Source organism: Athene noctua, chromosome 16 (genome assembly GCF_965140245.1).
Source record: "Athene noctua chromosome 16, bAthNoc1.hap1.1, whole genome shotgun sequence".
Taxonomy (NCBI): Eukaryota; Metazoa; Chordata; class Aves; order Strigiformes; family Strigidae; genus Athene; species Athene noctua.
Window position 1 is genome coordinate 2,686,057 of NC_134052.1, and position 21,840 is coordinate 2,707,896.

Below are 21,840 nucleotides of genomic sequence, written 5' to 3' on the forward strand. Positions count from 1 at the left end.
ATGGATTTATAAAACACAAAGGCTTGCAAGGGGGGAAAGGAAAGGCAATGACAGGCTGGAGGGGTGCGCATGCCTGAGCCCCCCAGCACCAGCTGGGCTGGGTGCTGAGCACAGCCTGGGTGCAGGGTGCACCGTGCCCTGCGCAGCGTGGCGATGCCTTCCTGCAGCCCTGGCCCCTGTGGCAGGACAGGGACATAGGACCACCCCAGGAGAAGGGTCACTGACGGACAGGGATGTGGGAACACCCCAGGAGAAGGGTCACTGATGGACAGAGACCACCACAGGAGCAGGACTGCTGCCGGGGAACACCAAGTTTTGTTTTCACCCAGGTGTAAATCCAGCACAAAAGTAAGCGTAACTGCCAGGTGGCTGGCTGGGCCACAGTAACTTGTGTTTTGGGGGCTGGGAGAGCAGAGCACAAGCCGTAGTGCTGAAACATTTCTGTGCAAAACATGGTTGCATCCAGCCATGTGTAGTTAAAGTCTGGGAGATGCATTTAAGTCATTTTTTTGACCTTGTCTCTGTGAAAACCCTGAGGAGTTTGTGAGGCACCTGTAAGTACTCCTTATGTTCAGGGTGCAGAGGGTCAAGAGGGCCACAGAGACAAACTTTGCTTGGAGGAGGAGGTCACCTGAGAAATACAGAACAAACTGTGCTGTTGGGATGCCAGGTGCACTGAGGTCTCTATACATCAGTAACATGCTACCTCACGAGCAATGTGGAGATAAAACATACGGTGACCATGTAGGCTGTGTGCCCCAAAGCTGCCTGTGAGGTGGAGTGGCAGCCCTGCCCCACATGTCCCCCAGCCCTGCCCTGCTGAGACCTGTGTGCTTTCGAAGTCATGCTGGCAGTAGATTATACTCACTGCTGCTTGAAACCCCAGAGCATATTTCATGCCTAAAACATTATAATTAGGCAGAATAGTGAAAAGCTGCATGAACAGAAGGCTCCTGTGACTCTCCAAGAACTGCCAGCTGAGCACCGGCAGTTCAGGCAGGCACCATATTATCTGACTTCGAGGAAAACCTTTGCTCAGATTGGTTTGTCACAGCCAAACGGTTGCTGTGCACCTCTGAGATGGAGACACCTGGGAAGGTCAAGCCAGTTCCCAGACAGGCAGCATTTAATGGGATTTTGTTCTTGATATACTTGGAGGTTATCCTAGGGCAAATACTTAGGTCATGATAAGACAAGGCAGGGCTTCAAGGGAGCTCAGAGTACCTCTGTACTTCTCTGCGACTGATAGCCCATACGTGCAGGGTCAGAGGGATGGTCTGTGTGTCCAGAAGCAGTGCTGGGTGATGTTGTTTTGGGAGAGCACATGTTCCTGGCCGTGTCCTGCAGCCCGCTCCCCATGCGCTCCACCAGCACCTGCACCTGCAGCACCGGGCATGGACGTGGGAATGTCTCCATTCGTCTCAGTCTCCACTTACGGGGCTCTTGTCCATGAATGTCTCTAAGCCCTTTTTGGCCCTGATGGTGCCTAACGGTACCATTGTCACACCAACCGCCTTCACGGTTGGTCATGGGGACACAAAATTGAATGGAGCTGCCAGTTTGCAAAGGCAAATTCTTTCTGCTCCCCAGATGAACTGATTTTCTTAAAAAGTTGTGGAGAAATGTGAAGGGGAGTTTCAGGAGCTCAGCTACGTGCGCTCCATCTTTCTCAGCATCGAGGCTGTATGGCGCCCAATGCCCATGGCCTGCCTTGTGCCCTGGGGTGAGCTGATGCTGAGCAGTGCTCAGGGCAAGGACCCAGACACAGCGGTGAAACCAAGCCCTGCAGTGGCAGAAACCATTGCAAACACCAGTGGGTTTTGGTGCATTGACTAGGAGTTGACCTACTGCCTGAGCATAATTCTGAACTCTGTCTGCCCACACATGCTGGGGGCTCTCTGCACTTGTGTGGTTTGGTTTGGTTCAAAGCTGGTGGTTTAAAAACCAGGGCTCTCAGAAGTGACCATGCTTCAGCTTAAAGCTGACCTGATCTAAAACCCACCAAAAGCACTGAAGGACCACTTGCAGTGCATTTTGAATCAGGCCTGTAGTACTCAGGCTGGGTGTTTATAACCTTAGGCATGAAGTTCTGAGTTTTGGGGAGCAGCCCAAGCAATCAGCAGGACTAAAAATGGAGGAAGCATGAGCATGACCTAATGCAGACAGGCTCATGGAGTCTTGACAGCATCTGATGATGGTTCCTGCACACTCATCACAGGGTGTCCTGAAACTCGTGCTGCAGTCACACCTCATACCAGCTAAGACCCTCACCTGCTTTAATCTATGCTAAACCATGCAGGTGTTGGGATTCAAGAGGACTTTCTGCGAGAGAATGGACATGTGAGCAATCCTGCGTGAGAACAAGACTGATGAGAGCCTCAGCTGAGCAAGAATGCGATAAGGATGTGACCCTGAATGAGGGGGGAGAAACTCGAGGAGACAAACAACCCCCGGCAGGGGTTGGGACGGAAGAGGAAGTTCCACAGGGCAGGAAGCCTGGCACGGCTGATGTGGCACTTTTTATCCAATCGTAAGAAGGTTTAAAGCGCGGGCTAGGTTAACTGTCCAGTCTTGAGGACTCGTACTGCATGTTACTCACGTGTGTGGGAGAACATTATAAAAGGGCTGAATTAGTTGTAATAAACGGGCATTGCTTGATCACATTGGTCATGTGCGTGCTCAGCTCTCCCGCATGCAGGAACGTCAGTGGGCTTGTTGCTGTTACTGAACCCTGTGAGGGGTGTAAGAGTTGAACTTCCAGGTGGGTTGAGGCTCTGCCATGCTATGTTCTACAGAAAGTCATCTTTCTGGTCTGACATTAAGCAGAATATGGCTATTTCCACCTACAAAAGGCAATATTACACAGTCACTCTGATGAATCAACAGTTGCCCCACAGAGAATATCCAGGCATGGAAGAAATGACCCATTTTGTGCTCACTCCACTCTTAAAGAGCTGGACTGATTATTTGCATGGCTGCCCTACCCGGAGCATCCTGCAGAGACTCTATCTCCAGGGTGTTGATGTCTGTGCAAATTCAGAACAAGAGACACCCCAAAGGGTTTTCAGTCGCTCCCCTGGGAGGCTCTGCAGTCCCCTGCCTTCCTGCCTGGCTGCGAGGGAAAGGATTTGCGCGTCAGAGGACCTGAAGAGAAGGATGCAGTGGAGGTGCATTATTATCTTTTCATGGGAAATATCTAATGAAAGAAAAAAAATTAAAGTTTATGTCTCGTTCTGTATTCACATTTTCTTTTCATTTTGGGTTTTGAGAAAGAAGAAATTATTCATGTCTCCAGTTTCTTCCTTCTTTCTCTCTTGTTTCTCTCTTTCTCTCCCTCTGTGCCAAAAATGAGAACACAAAGGGATGCATAGCAAATGTTTATAGAGAAGAGGAGACTTATTCTCTCCAGGTTTTTGATTCTTTTCAAGTCTATAGCTTTAAATAATGCCTGTAACTGTGTAGAAATGGCAACTTGAAAAGGAAAAAGTGAAGTGTTGAGACAGAGAAAAGAAAAGAAATCAATCCTTGGGCATTTCTTGCTTTAATGCATTCAGTGTGATGAAGGGGTCAAAGAAAAAAAAAACTAGCCTAGAAACATGAAACTCTTGATTGAGAGTCTTGAATTTCTGAGGGGGTTTAAGAAATCAGAATTTTCTAATCTGTAAAATGGAAACCATGCATTTGTTTTGCAATATGAGTTTAGATTGTTTTTCCATTATTCAAAATAAGATATTTAGCTATTTCTTCTCTTTATACTTGGATCCCCGAACCTGATGTAGGTTTTTGGTCTCTGAATGTTTTCAGTGGAATTACCAGCTCTGAAAAGGGCACGGACTGCCCATGCTGTTTTGGAAGAAACATCCCCAAAAATCTGGGGAGGTTTTGTAGGTATTTTTTTGTGCTTCTTGATTTGAGACAACACTTTGGTGCCAGGGAAGGGGACAGCCCTACGAAGTAGCCAGCTCCCTTGTGAGCATTGCTGAAGCTCCAGCAGGGAAGCTGGGACTTGCTCCCCTGGGTGACAACGGCAAGTGGGACCGTTCAGAATCTGAAGCTCATTTTGCCCATTGTAATTGCCCTCATTTTCTCTGGGCCTTATTAATTCAGCCTCACTTTACAGTCTGGCTGTCCCTAGAGAGTGCAGTAAAGCTGTGGTCCTTCACAACTTCGTAACCGAGATGATACAAGAAACTCCCAGGAGATGTGTTCTGAGGGTGGAAAAGGCCTTCCAGTCCATCCTGTCCCACCTTTTTCCTTGGACAATTTTAGATGCTGAAAGAGCCTCTCCATGTGCCATTTCCAGAGTGTTGGCAGGGAAACTGGGGGAGTGTTTGTGGCCTTTTTTTCTCTGTATCCCCAAGTCACTCAGGTGAGTGGAAGATAGCATGAGCCCTCTAAAGGGTAGTACTACTCAAGCCCTCTGCCAAAAGACCAGCCACAATTAAACCAGTCAAATAAGGCTCTAATTATAAAAACTCCCTGCATAACTACAGAAATATTTTTGTGTAAATTGTTAGAGAAAAAATTTAGTATAAACTGTGCTTCAAGCCAATAAATCTACTTACAGTGTAGTGCTTCCGGAGACGGTATCTAGTGAATGTCTGTGTGTTCCAGAAAAAGAAAAAAGGTTCAATATGTTCTGAAATGACTTTATCCTGTTTCTCTGCTAACTTCCCCCAAGCCGTTCTGTCTCCTGGAGAAATCCCAAATCCCTGGGACTTCTTCCAGCCCTCCTCTTTACTGTGGGAGTTACACACTCTTAATCAGGAAACAGCAAAGACTGCATGTTACATGTGTGCCCCAACAGGATAGAGAGAGGCAGTCTGACTTTCGACATCCAGCTACCAGATTCCTGCTGTTGGCGCTGCATGGAGCAAAGGGATATTGCATGAAGCTGACTGCAGTAGAGATGGGGCTGAAAGCCCATGTGGCTCTCTCCAGCCAGTCCTCCTTGCTCACTCTTGCTCCCATCAGATGTAGGGTGCAACCAGAGGTCCTGGTGTTCCCCATGGGACAGAAGTGTGGGTGTAAATCAGGGATGGAGGGAGCCATATCCCTCAGACGTGACTATGGTGACACACGACCATCCCATAGGTGATCAGAAGGAGATCTAGAGGGGAACTACCATTGCTGCCTAGCTATTTCTCATGTAACAACAGGCCTTATGGACTTTCTGCTATTTATAACTAATAGGTGGCATTTTTTGTTTCCCCCTTTGTTGGGAGCCGTAGGAGCCATTGGAGGGGTCGAGGAGCAGAAGGACCCCAGTAGCAGAGCAGCTGGCTGGCTGACCTGGTGTCCCAGTGGTGTGCCATGGGGCAGGGGTGCTCAGCTGTGGGGCAGATGGGTGTAAGAGAAGATGAGGACACATCAAGCTCCAGAAGACCCTTTAGAGTAGGTGCATCTCAGGCTCTGTAGTCTGACTGTTTTTTCTGCTGTTAAATTGTCACCAGATGTGCAGTGCCTCTAACAGGTGGGCTTATTCTGCTCATTTCCTCTGGGATAATCCTTTCAACCACTTTAAGCCTCAGGATTTTTGTTAGAGAGTATTGCTGCCTTGCCCACGCCAGGCTCGGGTGGCTGCACTCTCTGTCTGCCTTCCCTTCGCAAACACCAGCCCCGCAGGGGATGGGCAGCACAAGGCATGCATGTGTGGCCTCTTGGCTTTGCAGAAGACACTGACCTATAGTTTTTATCCCATCAAAAGTAACTGTCATTTTATAGTCATAACTATCTTCTGTGACCAAAAATTCATCTGGAAAGCAATGAAATGTACGTTATTTACGTATTGAAGAGCAGAGAAAGTGTTACTCTTTCTCATAGACTTGCAGTGCAAGAGGCTTCATTCATAATAAAATTTTAATGTGATTACAGGCTGAGGTATTGCATTACACCACCATGACTGAGTGCTGTCAGTGACTTAAGGCAGCTGCAGGTGCCTGACCTGGCTGACCTTAAAAACAAGGCCAGGGGAGGGTCAGCCCTGCAGCATCTCCTGGTCCTTGCTCCTGTCTCTTGAGTGAGGCTACTGGGAGGTGAGGGATGGGCATGTACCAAGTGACTGGAGAGATGTTCAGGATCCCACCTGGGTATGTATTCGTCCCCTGTAGGTTTGCAGTTGGTGCTGGAGTCACAGGTGGGGCAGAGCACAACACAGATGTTCTCACACCATCAGGCCATGATGCAGATGGGCCAGAGCTTGGCCTTTCCTTGCATTACCTTCTCATTTATCCCCATCCTAGAGCTGGTTTAGATGTCTCCAGCCATCATGGCCACAACAACTGCAGAGCCATGGTGGCAGAGGTGCGGTGCTGGTGGCTGGACAATGGAGTGGGCTAGTGGGGTCTCTGGGCCAGGAGCTGTGGGAATGGAGGGTCTGAGTCACGATATAGTGAGGGGGTTAGGGCAGGAGGGAGGCGGGGGGATCCTCTCTGGCAAAGGCATGTAGACCCTGAGGACCTTGGTAAGGAGAGGGATTGGGGACTTTTGAGATGAAAGGCTTTCTGAACCAAGGGGGTACAGGATAGCAAGCAGCATCTGCCCACCTCCCACAGGGTCCTGGCTGGGAGAGGCAGAAGAGCACACAGCCCCACAGCATCCCTTTTTGCTTAGGAAACCTGGTCATCCCACTCAGGCAAATAAGGAACAATAGGTAATGCACTACCTAGGAAGTTAATAAAAATCCTGGGCAGAGACTCCCTGTTGCGTTCCCAGCCCTTTTCTGCCTCGGAGCCATGATGGGAGCATAAACACATGCAGAAGAGCAAAACAGTGAGTTGGCAAGAGCCATGGGGGTGCTGGGACAGAGAGGCTGAGCACTGCTGAGCAACAAGTCATTCAGCTGCACAAATAACCTGCAAATGAGCTCACCAGTATCATCTGCAAAAATACCCACCTAGTAAGTTCTGCATTATTTGACCTTCTGTCCCCACAAATATTAATGGCAGGGCAACAGAAAGCTCTCTAATGTACTTGCAGTCTAATAAAGTAACCCCACTAGGAATAAAATCTACAGCAATTACTGTGCCAGGTATTATGCTGATTTATCAAATTGCAGTTGAAAGTCAAGAAGAGTTGAGGATACAGTGATAAAACATCTGATCTCAAATCTGACTCTAAATTACCCTTCTGACCAGCAGAGTATTTCATCCAGAAGAATTGTTATTCCTCTCATCTCTCTTCTTCAAAAATCATTGTTCAAACCGATAATTTTGCACTCCTTGTGTATTGGAGTAAGTACTTTGCCTGCACTCTGCACTGTGTGATTAGCTGCTAAGGTGATGCTGAGCGTTTTGGACTGGGCCACACAAACCTCCCTCTGCAGGGTAGAGCATATGAAATAGGAATAAACTCACTGTGGCTCATCCCCACAAGCCAAAGTCTCTGTTTTGGGCCCTTTTGTACTCAGAAAGACAGCAAAGCTGCACCGTGTCATGTTTACCTCATGGGTGGACCCTTTTCATCACCCAGTGACAGCGGTGGGCAGAGGACAGGCAAAGTGCAGCAGGTCCTGCCCATGAGGCTCAATTCCCAACTACCTCGGCTACTTGCTCCGTGCAGCGAGGACCCTGTGAACCCAACGCCTGTGCCAGTGGGCTGGGTCGTGGCACAGGTGGAAGTATTTGATGGTGGCCACCACCTTTGTGAAGCACAGGCATGTCTGGGGCAATGAGCTGGAGGTGCTGTGCAGCCAGTGCTGGGTCTGACATACAACCTCTTTGCCTGGTTGCACGGCACTGCTGAGCCTGAGCGGGGGGGTCCCAGTGCTGTAGGTGGGGGCTGTGTCAAGAGCTGGGTCCCACTGCAGCAGCACATTTCCTTCAACATGGACTTGCTCTATGTCTGACCGCTCTGCTGCTCTCACTACTGGCACCACACAGCAGCCCCAGCCCCATGGGATCTTTGGGAATGGGGACACTTACTGAGCCGCCCTTGGAGGATCTGGCACAGGACTTCTGCTTCTAGCACATGCTGCAGTTGTCAGGGGCCTAGGATTTGTCAAATGAAGTCCTTTCCTTTGATCCTTCTTGCGTAAAGTTCTCAATACTGCTTGTCAGGACTGCTTTCCCTGCCATTCCATCATCTTAATAATAATAACACAGATGTAACAAAGACAAACTGTCCTCCCAGCGCTGCTGGGGCATCTGTGGACATGGCCCTGTGCCGTGGGTGCAGCTGGGGTTGTGCCTAAGGTGAAACCACAGGCCAAGACCATGCCCTTTCTGCACACCCTGAAAGTGCCGGAGTCTGTGTCCCGGCGGGGTGGTGGGATGCTGTGGGCATCCCTGTTTCTGTGTGAGCCAGGCATTGATGTCCAGAGGCACCCCCTCCCACCCCACCTGGGCTGTGTGGGCTAGCCCAGAGGGCTGAGTCCCTGTGCTTGAAGGGTTAACACCACTGAGATCCCGCTGATGAGGTTTGTTAAACTCCCCATTACGTCCTACAGCGCTGCTAATTATGTCTTCATAAACTAAAGTCAATTAGCCAGGTCTCTCCCTGCCCGAGCCTCTTAACTTCCCTCTCCATCATTATCCCGCCGCCTGGGAACACCCTCCTGGGTCCTGCCTCCCCCGCGGCGCCATGGCGCGTGTCTGCCCTGTGAGCCCCCTGCCCCAGGGCTCTTTTGGAGCCTTTTTTGGATCTAGCTGATGCTTATTGAGTAAAAGTGGAAGCCTGCTGCTCGTCCTGCCCGGGAGCACGACCTCCCCAATTGTAACTACTCAGGCGGGAGGAGAGGAGGTGGGAGGGAGTCAATATCCTTCTTCAAATATGGAAAAAATTACCACAACAAGGAAAGCAATAAATTCCTCCCTATGTTCAAAGCAAGGGATTTGCTTTGTAGGAGAGAGATTTAGGTTATCTGCCTGGAATTCAAAGGTTTTTAAAGGGAGGTCAGGCACACAGGGAGGGTTCAGGAAGAACTGGCCCTGCCCTGAGGTGCAAGGGGCAATCAGATGGCTTCTTGAGACCCAGGTACCACATTTTCTGCTAATGTTAGTAATAGACCAAGGGTTCAGGCCACAGAGAGGCTCACCCCGCCATGCCATCGCTGCTCGGCCCATTGCCCCCAGGTGCTTGCCCTCGCCTGCCCACGGAGCTGGGGCTGAACCCCTTAGCAGAGATCGGATGCATTTCCTGAGCCAGACGTGGTGGTGGATGGGAGGCTTGGCTCTGAGTTGCTTCCCTGGAGAAATTCCCAGTTCACGACAAATAGCCAACAGCTGGAATATAATTTAAGCGCAGCTGCCATCATGCAAATTTAGAGATTAGTAGGGATTAACGTGGTTTGGAGAGTCTCACAATTTCTCATTAATGCCCCGGGCTCTATAACGGCCAACTGCCCTGCATCCCCAAGGCAGCTCCCGCATTGCTGTGGCTGGAGGTCAGTTGCTGTGCCCTGCACGACTGCCCTGTGGCAGCCACCAGCCCTTTGCCATCTCCTGCCTGCATACAAGCAGGGGCAGCCCACGGTAGCATTGGTAGGCTGGCTAGAAAGTCGTTAAAATAATCATTTGCTCAGTCGATCCTAAACTGGCAAGGTCACCTTGCCACAGAGGAGGCCTTCCTGGGGGAGGCTGGGGAATGGCTTCAAAACCACCGTGACAGCAACACAAAGATGATGCAGGCAGGGGCTCCCTGCTGGGGTGCAGGTCCACGGGGCTGCTGGGTTTTGTGGACAGGCACCTTACTTCAGAAAAGGCAAAGCACAGGGATCTCGTGTAATGTGATGCTTCCAGTGAAGACCTCTTCAGTATCTCCTCCCAAGGCTGGAAACAGCTTCCCTGTGATTTCAGAGTCTCAAGGCCACTTACTTGTTACACACACAAAAAATTAGTATTTCAGAAACTCTCCCTGGAATAAGTCCTATCTCCTTGCTGTGATAACTCAAGGTAGGTTTTCATCTTAATGTCCTATTCTCCCCCCCCCCTTTTAATAATTGCATATTTGGAAGAAATCTCCTGGCTCTGATACTGCAAAGTAATTACGTGCTCACCACTAGCTAGTCAAGCTGGGCTGAGATGTTATTGCTCGTGCTGCTCCTCAGGAAGTTTTATTACGCTCCTCATTTTATTTTCAAATGGCTCAAGCTTAGAGAGATAAAAGGGGACCTTCATGGCCTTATGCTGGCCACCAGCGAGGAAGAGTCCCACATTTATAGCGTTACCCAGCAGCTCTCTTAGCTTGCCCATCCCCACAACTGTTGTGTTGTGTTGGTGAGATTTTGTTGTGCTTATACCAGAATAAAATACAGAGTCACCATGGTCAATGTGACAAGGAACAGGCACTTTTTCTGTTTATACTTGCAGAGAGCAGGAAGCTTGGGGTTAAAAGTGTAACTGCTCTAATGAAAGTTGATTCACAGAGTTACATCTTGATTTCACGTCTCTCTCTCATGCCGAGAAAGCAAATGTTCTCAGCAGAGAGGACTGCCACTCAATCACCTTGCAATAACACTCTGATGGCTTCAGAAGTGGAGGAGAACATAGATTTTATGTCAGGCTGATTGCAGGAGTAGCTTGTGACCTGCCTGGATTTCTGCAAGCCTCTGCAGGGTCCTGCAGCTTCAGGGACTTGCCATCCCTTGCCATGGTGCCATCATCTCCACCCTTCCCGGCGTTCAGGGTGGTCTGCTGGGGACCGCTTGGTCCAAACCCACCATGCCCCAAACCACCCCTCCATCTCAGAAGGTCTTCCTCACCGCCCCATCCAGAGCAGGCAGCTTCTAGGTGGGATTTTGGGGTGGGTCTTGTTTGATGTGCCAGCAGGGTCTGCGGGATGCTGCTGCAGCAGATCTCAACCAGAGGACACAGCAGGACATCTCCCACCACATGTTCTTTGCCCTGTCCAGTGGCCTGTGGGCCAGCAAGAGCAGGGGCTTGATATTGTAATGGAGACTTACAATAGACACAGGGCATGGCAGCAAGTTTTTGTAGCATATGTAAAAAAAACCTTAACTCTGAAGGGTGAGCTCTTTCCTTGGTTTATTAAAATGGTCTCAAAGCTTAAAAAAGTTATTTCAAGTCACTGGAGAACATAAATATTAAAGTGACTTTGATCACAGATGGGCAGCAGTGGGGAAAAATAGTATCTTAGCTGTGGCATTTGGACCTGAACGAGACCCGAACTGCATCAGAAACAGAGACATGCCCCAGCTGCATGTTTCCATTTAAATGCACACTGGAAGAAATTGGGCCTTATCTACAAAACAGTAGCTTGCGTGCTAGTGACACAATGTGGTGAGACTCCTACGGCCAAGCTGCCTCTACAAATGGGCTTAAAATGGTACATTAATTAACAGGTTTCCTCCAGGCAGGTGGCCCCGGGTGTGAAATTTCACATCATGTTATTTTTTATGCCATTTGAATTTTCCATCCTTTTCGTGTCCTTCTCATTCATGCTTCCTAGGAAAAGTTGGTAATGGGGCTCTTGTGGGCAACTGCCATCAGCCACCGAACAGCTTAGTGACCCCTATGTCTGTGAGGACATTTTCTGTCTGCTCAAGGGTTGGCAAAAGGGAGGAGGGTAAATAGGGCTGGACCACGGGACAGTTTGGTAAGCAAATGCATAGGACAAGAAGTTACTGCTTGAGAAAGTACCCTCTGCTGAGTGTGAAGTTGGTATTTTCCAAGAAAATGAAAGAAAAAATGATTGCTTGCCATTGCTCAGTCATAGCTTTCATTGCTGCAGGTGGTCGCTGACATATTTAATTAAGTAGTATTGGCCCAGATCAAGGGGTGAGAAAGAGAAAATAATTGAGAATGTGATGGGAGAGGAGTAAGGGATGGGAAAGCTGTGGAGGACAAGGACAAGGTAAGGACTTCGCTGGCCGGGATATTTCCAGGGTGTGCCCCCAGAATAAGAAGAGACTGGTTAGTTCTATTTTTCATATATTTTATTATAAAGAAAGGTAAGATAAGCATTGTGAACCGAATGTGCCAGGTGCTGCGAAAGCAACACCGTCAAACAAAATAAAAAATAAAAAAACCCAAAAATGCACCTTATGAGAAACTGTAATTATGCTCTCTAATTTTTCATAAATAGACAAAAATCATTGTCAGCAATTTTTAAATAGATGGACATATGGCAGAAAAAATATAATAATGCCATACAACATGGATATAAATTGTCCATTTCTTGCTGTACAAATAATAGAAACAAGTTTGGCAGGCTTTTTTTGTTGTTTTTTTATACACTTCTCCCTTCTATGTATAACTAAAAAATGTGCTACAATTAATATAAAATGCTTTTACTATAAAGTAAACTACTAATTTTTTTCACAAAAAAATCTTAAAGATGTCTTTAGCACAGCTCTAAAACACTTAGTAAACTACTTACAACTATCCAACAAATTATATTTTCATGATCTTTTTCACATTTTTCCTCTCTTATTTTGCCTTCTGCTCTCTCCCCTCACCTACCTAGCAATAGTTTTTATTTATTTTTTATTTTTTTTCGCCAGACATCCAAGGCCTTTGCATGTACAATATTCACACAAACTTCACATTTTCTTGCACAAAGTTTAGTGCTGTTAGCAAGTCAAAAGAGTGCATCCTCCTACTGAGCTGGCCTAATGCTGTAGGACACCAGACCTGGGCCTATGCTGCGTCTAAAAGCAGTTCACTAGGAAAATAGTCTGTAGCTAAGCTGATGGCAAGCAGAAAAATGGTGTCCTTAGTTATTTTTTTGTGTTGGTTTTGTGTTTATGTATTTTTTTTTATTTTTAAATTTTTTGTTCTTCATGATTTATGAGGTTTTGGGCTTCCACCGAAAGTAGATTTTAGAGTTCAAAAATAATAAAAGAAAACTGCTCTTAGAGCCTGGAAACGAAGCCAGCGACGAGGTGCAGTGGTAGCTCTCTCGTCCGTACGACTTGCTCGGTGCCTCTCCGAGTAGTCTGTAAGATAGACCCTCTCAAGTGTCCTTCGTCTGAGCCTCCTCGAAAAGAGATGTTGAGTTTTAGGTGAGGTAGAGTGCCTTGTCCCTTGGCAGCATGCTGTAAGAGAAAGGAAAGGCAGAAGGTAAGACGGGCAGGGAAACAGATAGGAAGTCACCTGGGGGAGCCGAACTGAGCATTTGCACACCCGGCTGCACACCTGCTTTCAGCTGGGCCGTGGTTTTTATGGCACTCCATAATGCAAACCAGAAAGTGTTCCACACCGAGGGACAGGTGTGCAGAGACGAAGCAAGCAGAAGAGTAAGAGCCTGGTGCAATTTTAGTTCTTCCTGAATTTCAACAATAAGAGCTGAGACATAAATTCCTTCCTGTGGCTTAAGTTTTGCTCTTGCTGGAGCTGCAGGGGAGGGCCAGCTCTGGATCTCCCTGTAGAGCATGCCAGCGTGATGCCAGTACCAGCTCCACCGTCGTGTTGTGGAGTGCTTGGCCTGGCATCAGCCCCTTGGCCACCAGTTTCCTTCTTCACCACTCTGTCCTTAGGCTAAGCCACAGAGATCAGAAAACGTACACTTGCTTTTGGATAAAATGTGTCAGTCTGACACTACATAAGGAACAGGGGGTCTCAAAAATATAACTGAGGGGCTTATGGCTGAAGATGCTTGTGGGTGTCCAGGAGGATTTATGCAAGTTTCATGGCTGAAGAGCATGGGAGCAGGAGACACCATCTGCTTGATGCTTTTCTCCTTCTTTCCCAAAATAAGTACAAGTAGAAAAAATAATAATCAGCAAGTGAGGGGATAAAAAAAAATCTTTGAGACAGCAGGATTAGCTGGTCTTTCCTGTGGGTCCGATGAAGACAGCAGGAGGTACAAGGGACCCAAGGAAGACTGTGGTGCTGCCTTACTCACTATGGAGGAGGGCTGGTGGGACAGCAGCCAGGCTGTGTGCTCTGCACATCCCTGGCCCACCAGATTTTGAATTGTTCACATGATTGAAGCAATGAATTTGATTTTGAGAGATCCAGGTGTATCCTGGAGAGGGAAGCCAGCTTACACCACCGAGAGAGCCCCGTGGGCTGAGAGGTATCACCCCTGCCTGTAGTACTCGGTGCTTCAACCCTCCATGTGGGCTAGCTGGCACCTTCAACTTGCCATCAGCAGCATCCTAAGAGGGAGCCCAGATGCTCTTTTTTTCAGGACACAGTAGAGAGAGGGGTGGCTGAAGTCCCTCTCCCCTGGCTGACGTCCTATGTGGGTTTTGCTCTGAAATCCAGGCATTTTAACAGGTTTTATCATCTACACAGACCTGATGGGAATACCATTGGCTCCATAAAGACATCTTGGCCTTAAAAGGCAGTGAAGAACATTAGAAAGCATTGGGAGATTCTGGTGTGAGTGTGCTTGTGAGTGGAATAATAGGGTAATAGCAAACAGCAATGTAATGTTGTTGTTGATAGAGCTGTCTTCTGATAGAGTGCAGAAGAGGCTGCACTTTGTTAATCTCCACTTTTCATAATCTGCATTTAAAATGCAGTCTTCCCTACTGCACTCAGCAAAGATTTAATGCCACAGAGCAGCAGTGAGGTATTCTAGTACTAAAACTTCATTAATTTTACAAAATATGCTGCAGAACATTTCCCAGTTCATTACAAAGTATTACCATAAATAATTGAATCCAAACTAAGTGCATTTATGGTGGTTTATCCTTGCCTTTTTACAGTGTTTGCTCATTTAGTTTCTGATTTGGAAAATTCCCCCATTTGGAGAGGATCACTTCATTGTTAGCAGGCATTAGTGAGGTTATAAATGTCTGGATGAAGTGGCTGTACAAGGTTTTATGCGTCTGGACAAGGCATAACTGAGAGCATCCAATTTTTTAGCCCAAAGGAGAGTGGGAAGAGGGGAGAAAAGTTGCTAAATGATGATACCTAAAAAGAACCTAATCTGTGCCTTGCAAATGAGAGGAAGGACATAGAAAGATGAATCCAGTTCAGTGTTATCACCAAAATACCTAGATGCTAGGAGACAAATGTAAATGAAACCCCAAAGACAGCTTTTGGTATGGAAAGAGTTGTAATCAGAAGACAGGGCAGAAAAAACAAGTGAGGTGCCTCAAGGAATTGCCTCAAGACTGAATTGCAAGTGATTGTAAACTGAACTGCACCCTTGATACAGGTGAGTTCGTTCCCTTGGAGAAAGTCACTGCAAAACACAGGTATTCAGGGAGTGCCTGGGAAAGAGCAAGTGTTAGAATCAGGCTGTCAGGTGAGGGAGACAGGGGACTATGTAAGTAGTTTGTGATATGATGGCAAAAAGCAGCAAAATTGTATGCTGCAGTTGCTTGTGGGAAGTGATAGTCATATACTAAGCAGGAACTGAGAAATGCTACCCGTGTCTTTGCTAGCAATCTAGGACAGCTTGGGCTTAAGCCCAGAAAGAGCTAGGAAAATTGGCTGGAAGTCAGTGAGCACAATATCATTAAGAATGGGGAGCGCATGAGCTAAGAAACATTTAAAACTCTCTCTCCAACATGGCTGATTTATGAATTAAGGAGTGTCTGCTCACAGAATCCTAGAATCTGAAGGGCATAAGGGAAGAAGTGTCATTTAATGGCATTTTAATTAGCACCGATAGGCTGGGGAAAAAAAAAAAAAAACAACCAACAACCTACAGCAGTTCCTTTAGTAGATGGAGGACAGAAAGACAACCTTGTTAGTTTTTCAGAAGTTGTCTGGATGACAAACACAAAAGAAAATGCAGAACTGGGACATTTTACCCCAGCTAACTCAGTGCCAACACATGTTGCAAGCTAAAGAAATATCAAGGTCAGGCATGAAATAAAAATCCTAACCCAGAGAGCAAGACAGCACTGCCTGTGCACTGGGGAGGTTGGTACAATCCTCTCTTACAGCAATCTGGGACTCTACAGATGAGCCACATCACAACAGAAAATAATCCTTTTTCTTTCCAGCCAGTTACTGATTCTGCTCCTCAGAGTGCTGCTTTAATTTGCAATTAAGCTGAATGCAGTTTTGAGGTTGAAATGGGCAATTACATGATCCAAAGACTTCCCGATTATACCTAAAACTGCACTGATGAATCAAACCCCAAAAGCTCTGCCTTCCCTTTGCCACTGCTTTGCCTAAGCCCTGGATCACCGGGGGGGTTCAGGCACAGAGCTGACCCCGCATACTCACGCCCAGCTCAGCGCAAGGTGACGTGGAGCAGCCCAAGGGTAACTTTGAATGTCGCTTGCAAATTAGTGCAAAGTGCATTGGAGAAAGCAGTACAGGCAGGAAGATGAGAACCAGATCATCTCTGTTCCTGACACGAGTGTAACCTTGAGATGCACTGGGGCTGCAGTCCTACAAACGTGTGTGGATGCTACACGCGATGCAGAGCATGCACTCAGGCAGCAAATACCAGGGGGTAGCAGGAGGGGATGGCACTGCTGATGCCCCAGGCTTCACAACAGAATGAGAACAAGCCAGCTTTGGCTGCTGGGCTGCCAGCAGCTCGTGTGTCTCTAGTCATGGGAGACGGGCTCCTTCCTTAACAGAGACTACAACATTTTTTGGTGCACTAAGCACTCTCTGCAGTACTGATCTATATCCATCTGAGATCATTGCTATAATCTACTCTAATAATTATCTGGAAGTCTCTGCATAATCTGTCTGGTTTTAGAATGATTTTTATTCCAGGAAGCTGCGATAAACCCATGAAATTCGATATTTCTGCTGTGACAAAGGCATGAAATGCATGAGCTTTGATCATGAATTGCATGGGCTCTCTGCTTACAATACGGCACTCCAGCCAGATGTCACAAAGCTTGTTTTAGCAACACAAAACTCAATCCTGACTACTACGGGAGGGTTTCATCTGTTTCTAGAGTGCCCTGAGTGTTCTGCATGGGGCCCCGGCAGCGGGATTTGCAGAGGGAATCAAATGTCTTCCCAGCTGATCCCCTAGGTAGTGATGCTTATTTCTAGAGGGGCTAATTTCTGTGGGAGCTGCCTCTGTTCAGCACCTCTGGAAATTGGGATCCATGTGCCATAATCCTCCAAGCATCTTTAGCATTTTGCCCATAGGATCATCAAGTCCCAAACAGGTTCCTTCTTTCGGGTTGTCTCCAGACATTTGAGGAAGGACCATGCAAAGGTTGCTGGCACAGTCTAGACTAATCCATGGAGCTGAGCCCCCTCAGGCAGGCAGACAGCAGCGATATGCTAATGGCTCAGCAAGTTATTTATTTCTCTGAAAGAAATAAATGTCTGTACAGTCTGTGCCCAGCCCAGCAATTGTAAGAGCACTGCTGGCACAGGCGGGAGCTGTGCTCTGAAAAGGCTGGGAGCTTGCTATTATCTCCAGTGAAAGCACTGTGTTCCAGTACTTCAAGTAAATCAAACAATACTCAGAAGCTACCAAGCCTCCTTCCCTACCTGTTCTCCCAGCAAACCATGTGCCTGTTTTACAGAGCACAATAGCAGTCTCCAAACTATTATTGCTGAGCCAAGAACAGTGGATTAGGCAGAGGCTGGAAATGGCTTTCCCACCCTCCCTCTTCTCCAGCTCTGAGACTATCCTGATGTTTTTATTTACTGGGAGATTCAAGCAGCACTGAAGCTGGCACATTCATGCCAGAGCTTGTAGGACATAAGAGGGAAGATCTGTGCGATGTCTGTGGCCTGTTCCTGCACGGTGCAGGGGACTGGAACACTGTGTGGCTCCTGGGGGGATGAAGCTTTGTACACTATTGTGGTGAAACCCCAGGACCAATAAGGGACACACTGCTAGAGAAAACTGTGGGAGGTTGTGGCCTCAGCAATAAAAGTGACCACTTTAGGAACAGAATGATATTGCTTATGGACATGGCCACCTCCAAACCTCCGGTGACTCTGCCTGAGGGACCGGGCTTCCCACGCCTGCTCTAGAATGAAACGTGCCCAACTCCTCCATTGCTAAGGGGATGGAAATGAAAAAAAAGAAAACCTCTTCCGGCCCAGTGAAGAATTTATCTGTGATTTTTAAGCTACCTGCTTCCACAGCATCACTTCAGTGAGCCTACAGAGAAGAGGAAGCCTTGAACTTCGTTTACCATAATTAGCCTACCAGCTTGCTGTACATTTTAGGGCAAATTCTCAGCAGTTGTACACTGTCACAGTTCAGATAATAGAAAGGGCATTCGCAATGTGCTATTTTGTCTACTGGCCTGCAGTGGTTAATTCCACACTCTCTGCTGGGGTAGTCGTTGTCCCACTCAGTGCTTCCTGGAGGGTTTGATGCACCAGGCGAACGGGGTCCAACACTGTTTTGAAACTCAGATGAAATATGTGAGAAGTCCTGCAGGGTGGAAAGGAAAGGAAGGGTACAGGAGTATACACAGCAGGAGAAACAGCAGATCTGATAATATTGCATAAACAAGTTCCCATGCGTTGCCCCAGGAAGGCGGCAGTGCAGCGCGCAGGGGAGCCCCAGGGACAGGAGCGGGTCCAAGCCCAGGACCTGAAACCACCACGGTGGGACCTTGCAGGACACGAGCTGTTGCAAGCAGGTGCCAATGCAGCAACATCTGGTTTCCATCCCTCTTGCCCTCTTGTATTTCAGGGTCTTCTGCCTCGGGGGGTGTGGTGAACGGCTGCAGAAGACATGCAGCCACGAAAGCCTTTGCAGCAGCAGCCTGGCAGTCAGAACCGTTTTCCGCTTCAGGTGCAGCCCCCTTTGCAGTAATGCGTTAGCCCCTCACAGCGTACAGCAACAAGGTAAGGAACATCCACACAAGCAATGCTCTCTCCATCAGCTGTCACTGCCAGCAATTGCACAAGGACGCTGCAGGACTGTTTTACCTGAAAGCTGATCAGCTTTCTGGATTTTTTGGGGCTGGCTTAATTAGGTAACATTAGGCAATGTATATTAATAAGAGCCATGGTAGTTACCTGACTAAGAACAAGATTTTCTACAAAATATCCAAATTAGGGCAGTGTGAGATATTTTTTTCTTTACTTTTTCTTTTTTATACACAAATTTACATGGAATGAAGCTTCACAAAATGCTGCCCTCAGTAACAACTACCCCATGAAAGTGATTATGAGGATGCTTATTTTTTATGCTAATTTCTGAATGCTCATTTTCCTTTTATGCTCATTTCTGGATGTAGGCTACCACTGAACTACAGAAGTCACTTTGGTTATGTAGAGCTAAAGCCCAATCACCGTGCTGGAGAAATTACCTGGAATACCCTGAGCGGGTTGAGGATTAAAATCTGATTAAGGATCTGACCTTCCCACATGTGCTGTTTTTTTATTATGGTCAGGTATAACTGTGCTTTCACATCCCTGCTCTCCTTTGGTTTTCTTCCACTGCAGTATCTGTTCCTAAATTAACAATTTATGTTTTCTCAGAGTTAGCCCCCAACTAAATAGGTCACATTATGGGAAAGAAAGCTTTGTTCATTGCTCAAGTACTGTATGAATTTCGTGATTTATAGCTAGTAAACATGTGAAACACAAATTATTCAGCCAGCTGGGTGAATACTGCAGTTAAAAGTATCATCAAATAAATGGTAGCAGCTGTGAATTCAGAGCATATGTCCTCTACTGTGAATAGTTTGTCCAGTTCATATTCCAGATGGAGAAACTCTGGAAACCACTCATCTCCTCTTTCGTATACTGGCAAGTATAAGGTATAGGAAATGGGTTTTGTTACAGCCAATTTTTCCTATAGATACATTTTAATAATATCAGCTTTAAAGAGGAGAGACTCTGACCCCACAGGCTGGCTCTCTGCGCGTGGGCTGCCGGGCTGAGCTGGGCATGGCTAAGGATGGTTTGCTTCAGCAGGTTTTACACATTCATAGCACCCATCTATAGGATTTGCTTTGCTGCTATGCCGTTAGTATAAGCACACATGCAAGCACACACTGCATGCTCTCGGCTCTCTGCCACAAAAGTGATTTTCTCCTATTGCCAGGCAGTCTTTAGAAAAATATTGATTTTATATTTTGTTTGTGACATTCCTTCTATCCTTTTTCTCCTCCTCTGGCAACCCCCTGGATCTCTGCTGTTATCCTATGCCCTTCCAGCCCCTGCTTCTCTCAACAATATTGTGAGAGGGGTTTCTCACTGACTACCCAACCCACTGTTTCAGATGACCATCAGCGAAACCCCCCTAGACAAGGCTGGGGGACCACGTGCACAAGGAGCTTTTACCAGGGGCATCCCCAATTCCTGCAGCTTCCCCTTCATCGCTCAAGTCGCACAACTCTGGCCCATTTGTTGGGGTGCTCATGCTCCCAGCTTAACACTCTTGAAAAAGTCACCCCTAAAATCTGAGATCTGCAAGCTGATGGGCCAGGAGAAGACTCCCTTGGGGACACCATCTACACCCAACATCCCCAAACCATCCAAAACCCAACAATGGAAGAGGGGAAATGGTGCGGTTCGTGCTGCAAACCCTCTCTCCCCCTGAGCACCTACCTGCTGCCCAGGAGGCGAGGCGTTCATGGGGGGCTGTACCTGTAGTGCCATGGGGGGGGACAGGAGGGGCTGCTGGGGGACCTGCTGCATGCTGAGGGGCTGGCTGAGGAGGGAGCTCTGCGGGTGGTGCAAGGAGAGCTGCTGGTGGAGGGGGGGGCTGATCTGGAAGGAGGGCGGCGGGGAGGCACTGATGCTGGGCAGCATGGGTTTGGAGGTGAGGGTCCGGGAGAGGCTGGGGTGGGGGTGGCCACGGTAGTTCTGCAGGTCCGACGGGGACAGGAACGAGCCCAGGCCAGGGTAGGGCGAGGAAGCCTGCGGCGGCATCGGGTACATGGGCTGCTTGGGGGGAATCATTTTGGAAGGTGGATTGCTCTGGGAACTTTTCGTCTCCCCCTGGTCGGCAGAGCTCTGTGGGAAAACAGAACGGAGGGTGATGAGGAAGGAAGAGAGGAAACATCATTATGTATCCCGAGACATCTGTCCATCCAAGCAAGCTACCCGGAGTCCCCGTGGCTCCTGCTCCTCTCCCACCAGCCAGCACATGCCTTCCAGCCCTGTGGCTCGCTGGGTGACCACAGGCTGTATGCAGTAGCCACATCTGGGAAACTAAAGTCCAGTAACTCAACTGTGCCTTTGGCAGAGCCTGGAGCAAGGGAGGGGCATTAACTGGTGTGGAGGTAAACCACTCGCCTGCAGCTCACTCCTTAGGTCCACATAGGTGGGTGACAAAATCACTTTTGCTTCCAATAGAAAACGAATGGGACAGTAAAAACTGCTTTTCTAATCTTGTGCATCCCTGCAGCCCTGGTGAGGTCTATAATGCACAGGACAATGGTGGCCTCATTTCTGAAGGAAAAAGAGAACAACAACAGGACATTTTCTGGCTTGGACAATGAGGTTTTTATCCTGCAATGGGCTCTGTAATGATACTCCAGATTCTTTCTCACCTGGCAGCCAGGATCACACTGTGCTGTTTTACTCAAAAAAAAGTTGCTCTTCTGCAAAGAACTGGTCACCGGAGAAAAATGAAAGCACAGAGCATGGTGACTCCATGCCTTCCATGCTACCTGCCCTATACTGCTGCTAGGCACATTTAAGGGAAGACCCTCAGAGGTTTCCAGAGAGACCAAGAAGAGCTTTTAAACCCCCAAACAATTCTTTCCATTCCCTATTTTTGTCCTTGCTGCTGTTCTGTTAACGGTTGGCTTTGAGCCTTTCCAGTTCACCACCACAATCACATGGATTCTGCAGATGATGGTTGATTTGGGACATCACATTATTTCCCATGGCAGCTGAATGCAATGATCAAGTACTGAGGGTGTGGTATAGTATCAAGGAGAAGCTCTGAAGGGAAAACAAACTGATACCTATACAACCCAAGGGCAGCACAACCCCCTGAGCCAGCAAGCCTACGAGCTCCGCAGGAGCCACCCTAAATTCCCAGGCAGCAAATGTCCATGTCCTGAAGGCATGG

The 21,840-nt window shown here is 47.8% G+C and overlaps 1 protein-coding gene across 1 annotated transcript in view; it reads right to left on the reverse strand.

Moving 5' to 3' along the window:
• Positions 1 to 11,914: 11,914 nt before the first annotated feature.
• Positions 11,915 to 21,840, reverse strand: part of TOX2 (TOX high mobility group box family member 2) — a 153,808-nt gene continuing 143,882 nt past the window's right edge. The window contains exons 7-9 of the mRNA XM_074920466.1: positions 20,367 to 20,774; positions 18,104 to 18,234; positions 11,915 to 12,994 (exon numbers count right to left, since the gene is read on the reverse strand). Of these exons, the coding sequence (XP_074776567.1) occupies positions 12,958 to 12,994; positions 18,104 to 18,234; positions 20,367 to 20,774 (576 nt within the window). The 3' untranslated portion in view covers positions 11,915 to 12,957. The remainder of the gene's footprint in view (positions 12,995 to 18,103; positions 18,235 to 20,366; positions 20,775 to 21,840) is intronic.